The 6,944-nt window shown below is 44.6% G+C and overlaps 1 protein-coding gene across 1 annotated transcript in view; it reads left to right on the top strand.

The window, feature by feature from the left end:
• The window catches only part of LOC122564417, an 84,329-nt gene that overhangs the window by 59,688 nt on the left and 17,697 nt on the right, over nucleotides 1-6,944 (top strand). The window contains exon 14 of the mRNA XM_043719253.1: nucleotides 6,136-6,160. Coding sequence (XP_043575188.1) covers nucleotides 6,136-6,160 — 25 coding nt within the window. The remainder of the gene's footprint in view (nucleotides 1-6,135; nucleotides 6,161-6,944) is intronic.

Raw genomic sequence — 6,944 nt, forward strand, 5'->3', positions numbered from 1 at the left:
GCTTGCCCTATAATGTTAGTGTTGTCCCAGTCGAATTCATGTTGCTTGTCGTCAGCGTGGGAATTCCTAGAAGCATGGCACTCATCCACAAACTCCATCAACAAACACATTGACCTGGACCCAATATACCGGCCACTACAGCGGACAGCTGAAACTGACAACCGGAAGCGGCAGGGACAGGCCACTATAAATGCCGGAGGAAACACCCCAGAAGCGCTTCACAGGAGGCTCCCAAGCACTGAGGATGTCACCTAGACAGGAGACGAAACGTTTGCAACAAAAACTTCCAGCTCGGCGAACAGAACCACAGCAACGAGCACCCGAGCTACAAATCTTCTCACAAACTTTGAATAACTGAACCCTGTTTAATCCTACCATCTAGTAGTAGCTGTCTGGGGGTGTGTTCTGTTAATATTGTAAGTGGCTTCAGCCCGACTATCTAAGTAAAATGTTGCACTGCCCAGAAGGTTGCTAGCAGTTACCAGTGAGAGCATGCAGCAGGCATATGCTATTGGTATTAATTTCCTGTGCATTTTCTGTCACAGAAATGTCAAGAGGGTGGTGTCTGTGGTGGCTACCTCCAATGAAAATGGTTCAGTTGGATTTGGGGTCTTCATTGTGATTGCTTTGGAGCTGCTATGACCTGTGTATGTTCTGTTTTCCACCCTGAGGCTGCATTCCTTTTTAATAACTCCATCAACGGGGCCACTTTTGTAGTGAATCCATCGATGTGGTCCCTGCACTATCCCACCAAGCCCAGGAAGGACTGTAACCCTTTGACGTCCTGCGGGACAGGGAGTCTGCAGACTGCCTCTACCCTTTGTTTGTCAATGTCTCTTTTTCCCAGTGACAGAATCATTCCCAGGTAAGTAACTTCCTGCTTCATCATCTGCGTTTTCTCAGACCCAACTTGTACAACAGCTGCAGCAACTCAATGAGCAGCTGACAATGCTCCTCTTTAGTTTCAGTTTGTAGAAGCAGGTCATCTCCATGCTGCACCAGACATTCAGGTTTTGACAACCCTTTTAACCCTTCTCTTAGACTTTGGTGAAATATGGACTGGGAATTTTGAAATCCCTGTGGTAGAGCAGTCCACGTATATTGCTGGCCTTAGAAAGTCAACACAAATTTATATTGGCATTCTCTCTCAAGTGGGATTGACCAAAACTCATTATTTATGTCAAAACCATGAACCTCTGCGTACCATCATTTTGCTCAACTACTGCCTCTGGGCTAGTTGCTACGGTGGGAGCTGTTAATGAGGTGGCCTTTTTCAATGCTCAGTGGTCGCCCGTTACTCACCAGCTAACATCCAGTTTCTTCACTGGCCAAACAGGCGAATTGTTAGTGGAAGCTACTGGTCTCAGTATCCCTTGTTGCAGCAGACTCTGTATTACCTTCCCTACCTCTTCTTCTGCTTGCACTGCTTCTGTGGCTTGGGGTCTGGACCCTGTATACCCACACTCCCAGCCATTCTCCCACAGTCATGTTTATGTTGGGCAAATACTGGTGAGTGCTGTACAATGATTCATTGCACTCCAGAGTCATCACTCATCACTCATCTTCCCTGGTTTTACCTACAGTACCCCGACTATGCATATCCTATCCTTCTCCACCAACTAATGGGAACATAACAGAGTCCTGCTTTGGTCATATAGAATATGTTCTTGTTCTCTAGATAATTTAGTAAGGATCAATGAATATTTTAATATTATGTCTCCCACATTCACATCCATTGGTATGCTCAAATGTCCTATGTGTGAATGTCCCATAAATCTACTTAAAATGATTTTATTTTGTTTACTTTGACTTTTCCAATCTGCATCATTGATCTGGGTAAGTATTGGCGGTGATTTGGATTCCCTGCTGTCCCAAAAGAACATAACAGGGCGGTCTCCAACCCTACCATTCACTAAGGGTCTCCCTGCTTTATCCCACCGCTCATCACATACCCATAACGGAGAGGTCTGCAACCGTCTTTGCAGTTCAGAGTGCATCCCCGAAGACGGTGGTATCTCCGTCACATCACGTTGGGGGTTTGGTCTATTCGGGCCCACCATGGCTAGGCTCTGGCACCCCCTTCAACCTTGGCCTGCATTCTCACGTCTCAAATTCGGGCATTCTCTCGCGAAATGTCCCTCTTGGCACAATTGTAGTACTTGTACACCCCGCTTTGAGTTCTCCCTGTTCCTGAGACATTTCCTCTGCCTCTACTTCTACCCACTGTCAGGTTGGAGGCTCTGAGCATACCCCTCCACTCTTCATTTCTCCAGGTTGCTGTCGATGTATGATGGGCATCATCCTTCGCCCAGAGGCCCTGGGTAATTTTTTTGTTTCCTTTTCCCATGCCCTTCCTGATCATCCAGGCCTCAGTACGTGCATTTTGGCAGTTAGATCAAACTGTTCTAATGCCCTCTTGACTCCTTAGCGCTATGTGATAACATCATTCTCAGCCATGGGTTACCAGCCTCTTCCTCAAGATTGTTCCTGTCCAAGGCTGTACCATATACCCACTGAAACACCATGCAAAGGCATTCTGCAAATGCTGTGGGGTGCTCACCTTTCCTTTGATAGCATTTTGTTAGCGCCTACACTGGGTCCCCTCTGTTAATGCTCATGACAGTCAACACCTGCTCTTTTAAAGCCTCATTTGTGCCTCTTCCAACTTCCTGCTCTTGAGGTAAGGCAGAATATGTATGTGGGTGTCGGCCCATAACCATTAATTTCATTTCCCCTGCATGATCTAAACCATGTATTTCTTTCTGTTGATTGAGCGCTTGGAATAGCTCCCGAGGATCATCCCCACATACGTATGTCCCAATGTCTTTGGCAATATCCCTCAACTGCTGTACTACACCTGAGGTGGAATACATCACTCTCATTACTTCTTCACCATCCTCCCCTTGACTTGTTCTGATGGTTATGAAGGGGGCCACTGGGGTCGATGGGGTCTTTGATCTTAGGTCATAGACTGGCGGACGATCCTCTGGTATGGGATCCCCATCATTATAGCTGTACCAAGCCACTTCATCCACTAAACTGTCCCAACCTTCATCCCATTCGCCACCTTCCTCACCTATTTCAGCTGTAAAAAGCACATATTATGCCTCTCTGTGCAGTGAGCTGATCTTGCAGCCTTTCCATCTTTTTCGGACACTTAGTTTGATTAGCAGCACTACTTTTTTTTCTGAGCTGCTCTCTGAATCACATTCATTGTTGCGTTTAAATCACTACGTTTTTACTTTAGCTGTTTGGACTTCTCCCTCTCGCCTACTCCTTTCCCTAAACAGTTTCTTGCACTGTATCTGACACTGATTCATATGTACCAAGTCTGCACTTCTCATTGAGGTGAGCTATCTCCTCACGAACTCTCTTATTCTCTACCCTCTCTAACCTAGCCTGCTGTCGGTATTCTGTCAACTCCTCCAGCAGGCAGTCTGATAGCTACCGCCTTCTGGACTGTCTTTAATTTCTTACCTGGAATCTGTGCTTGGGCACCTTTCCAGAGGGTTTCCCCAGTGGGTTTTCCCTTGTCCCTACCGTGACCTGCATACTCCCCATATGGCAGTCACTTCCCTAGGATGTATTTCTGGAAGAGTCCCGTCCAATCAGAGCAGTTCATTCCCTCTTGATTCGTCATACTCTAATAGTTACAAATTAACCTCAGGCTCCTGTCTGGTCTGCCTCAGGTCTCCTGCTGACTCAGCAGAGAATTGTCCCCTCTAACCCCGAGCTCCTGTTCTATGTGCACATTACTGCTCCGGTTTGACCTGAGCCTCCTGCTGACTCAGCAGGAAGATGGTCCTCGAACCTCAGGCTCTGGTTCGGTCTGACTCAAGTCCCCCGCTGACTCAGCAGAGGGATTCACGCTCAAACCCACTCTGCAGGAACACCAAATGTCTGTTGATGCCTGTTTGAGTCCGGCAATCACCAGCTGCAGCTGCTAGTTTGTATTGAGGGGAGAAGAATCAATACTCGTAACTTCACAAGTTCCTTCATTAATGTATTAAACAATGCATATATTTCTTATATGTTTTATTACAAGCTAAAGCTTATATATTCTCCTACAAACTGAACTAGAACCTATTTATATACCCACTAGAGTCTTCTGACACTCCCTGAGTAGTCACAGAATATAAAAGCTAATACCCGATCAAAGATACTGTTACCCAGGGCTGACACTAGTCAAATGGTGCTCTGCGTCTTGATGTCACCGTGTCTGCTTCTGCGATGGGTCCCCTAAAGAAGGGTTATACCTGAAACGTCAACTTCTCCACCTCCTAATGCTGCCTGGTTTGTTGTGATCTTCCAGCCTCCTACTTGTCTCTCTGCAATGGGTGGTGTCCAGAGTTTTCACTTCCTGCGTACCCTGCGGATCTTCTTTTATCCTTTTCCCTTGTCTCTCTCTCTCTTGATTTATGGTGTCTTTTTCCTGTTGGCTCAGACTCATCTGCTTATTGCATGTCATTGCCTTATTGGCTCTGGACCAGGGACCGATGTAGCATTACTTCATTGTTTCTAGTTCAAATAAGGCGAGTTCATTATCTCATCTTTCTTACTTTTTTTTTGCAGAATGTATTTGGTACCAAGCAGTACCTGGACTGTGGTCATTTTCAGTTCACAAGCTGCTTTCCCCTGTGTGTCAGGTGTTTTTTTATATTGAACATTCGTAGCCCCTGTCAACAACTGGTACTTCTGTCTGTCTGCAGCTTCCTGCTTAACCACTCATTTTCAAGAGTATGTCACTGACTGGTACCATGTTCTCTCTGTGCAGAAGCCTGGCTAACAAGTTAATCTATTATTATTCATTATTATTTTATTATTTATTATTATTTATAATTCTCACATTTTTCCATGTTATACTCTATTTGTCAGATCCTTGTTCACTCACCTAATAGATCTTTGTCCCTTTGTAGCCTCCTTTATGTACTCCTCACAAGCAGTAAATTGACTTTAATATCTCCTTGTAGGCTCAAAGGTAGGCCCTTTGATAAGCACCATATTCAACCAACTCCTGCTTTTCTGGGCTGTGTTTCAAAAGCTCCTTTGGAAGTATTCGATTTGCTTTACTTTGAGTAGTATCAAGATTGCTAAATATATTCTCATCGTATTTCCCAAAGCTGTAATTGAACTATTCTTAGCTATTCTTAGTTGCCTGCCCTTTTGCTGGATTATGGATAGATCTGCTTTTGGAGATTACTCCAAGGTGACACATAACTCTTGTGACTGCACTCATATGCTCCTTTCTCCTTCTTCCTTGGTTTGGGTTATCATAAGATAAGAGAAAATCACCAAAGAATTCTTGAAGTGTTGACTTTAGACCATGTTTGTGGTTCAATTTTACTTGTTTCTGTTCATAGGCTCAGTTACTTGCTCTGTTTAATTTATATAAACTATAACACAATCTCTTCAGGTCATGTATCTAGCACACTGGACGATCCTTTTCATGATCTACTAACTTGGCACCAACATTCCTTATTATGTTAGTAGTTCAAATTCAAGATTCATCATCTGATTGTTGGGATTACTTATCATGGAATCTATACATACAAAGATCCAGATCAGAGTTTATCTCCAATGGCTTTGTAGATAGTGTTAACATTCCCAGGTCATTGTATTGTGCGATGTTCACATTCAGACCAGACGCAGATGAATAATGCAGGACCAACCTAACCTCAGAGATGCGTTCCTACCCCTCTTTAGGCCAGGGCTCACATTCCTTTGAGCAGCAAGTCCCAGGGAAAGAGTTGAATAAATATGCCTTGTTAAAAAAACAACAAAGGTCCAGTTTAATGTGCCTTGCTTTTGTCCTTTGGGCCGAGTCTAGCTTTAATTTACCATTTACAGTATGATAGCCTTATGCTTTTGCTGTCACAGTGTTTGCTTCCTCTAGTCACGTGACTGAGGGAATAGTCTAGTGTAGTTCAGAGTGGAAAAAATGATCAGCCCACTTTGCAGGATATGAATTCTTAGAAGAAGTTGTTTTCAGCTGTTGTCCCTCCCTCATCAATTGAAAATGTGTCTTAATTGTAGATATCATGCATCTTTCAAATATAAACCTTCAACAAGCTGTACATAACTTTTTATCTAGCTTTCTGTTTTAGAAATTAATTTTGCATTTCTTTTGAAATTTAGCTACAGAACTGCGCTTTCGGCGGAAGTGAGTATTTACTTGTTGGTTAGCTTATGCATTTGGACATCTGAAACATAGGCTATTAAACATTGCAATTGCAAATAATTGTTGTGGGATGCACCTGATGAATCACTTAATCCAGCAATAACTGACGCTGGAATCAATGTGCAAATAAGCTATTTGGCCCATTGTGTCACTTCTTGTTTTCTACAAGAACAACTCAGTGAGTCCCATGCCCATACCTTTTCCCCATTGCCTTCTAATTTTTAAGGAGGAGAAAGTGAGGACTGCAGATGCTGGAGATCAGAGCTTCAAAATGTGTTGCTGGAAAAGTGCAGCAGGTCAGGCAGCATCCAAGGAGCAGGAGAATCGACGTTTCGGGCATAAGTCCTTCTTCAGGAATGAGAAGGGTGTGCCAAGCAGGTTAAGATAAAAGGTAGGGAGGAGGGACTTGGGGGACGGGCGTTGGGAATGCGATAGGTGGAAGGAGGTTAAGGTGAGGTGATTGGCTGGAGAGGGGGTGGGGGCGGAGAGGTCGGGAAGAAGATTGTAGGTCAAGAAGGCGGTGCTGAGTCCGAGGGTTGGGACTGAGATAAGGTGGGGGGAGGGGAAATGAGGAAGCTAGAGAAATCTGCATTCATCCCTTGTGGTTGGAGGGTTCCTAGAAATGCCCTGCAACCGCAAGAAATGCTAAACATGTGCCCACACCACCCCCATCACTTCCCTCCAAGGCCCCAAGGGATCCTTCCATATCCATTACAAATTCACCTGCACCTCCACACACATCATTTACTGCATCCGCTGCACCCGA

The sequence above is a fragment of the Chiloscyllium plagiosum genome, chromosome 29 (assembly GCF_004010195.1).
Source record: "Chiloscyllium plagiosum isolate BGI_BamShark_2017 chromosome 29, ASM401019v2, whole genome shotgun sequence".
Lineage (NCBI taxonomy): Eukaryota > Metazoa > Chordata > Chondrichthyes > Orectolobiformes > Hemiscylliidae > Chiloscyllium > Chiloscyllium plagiosum.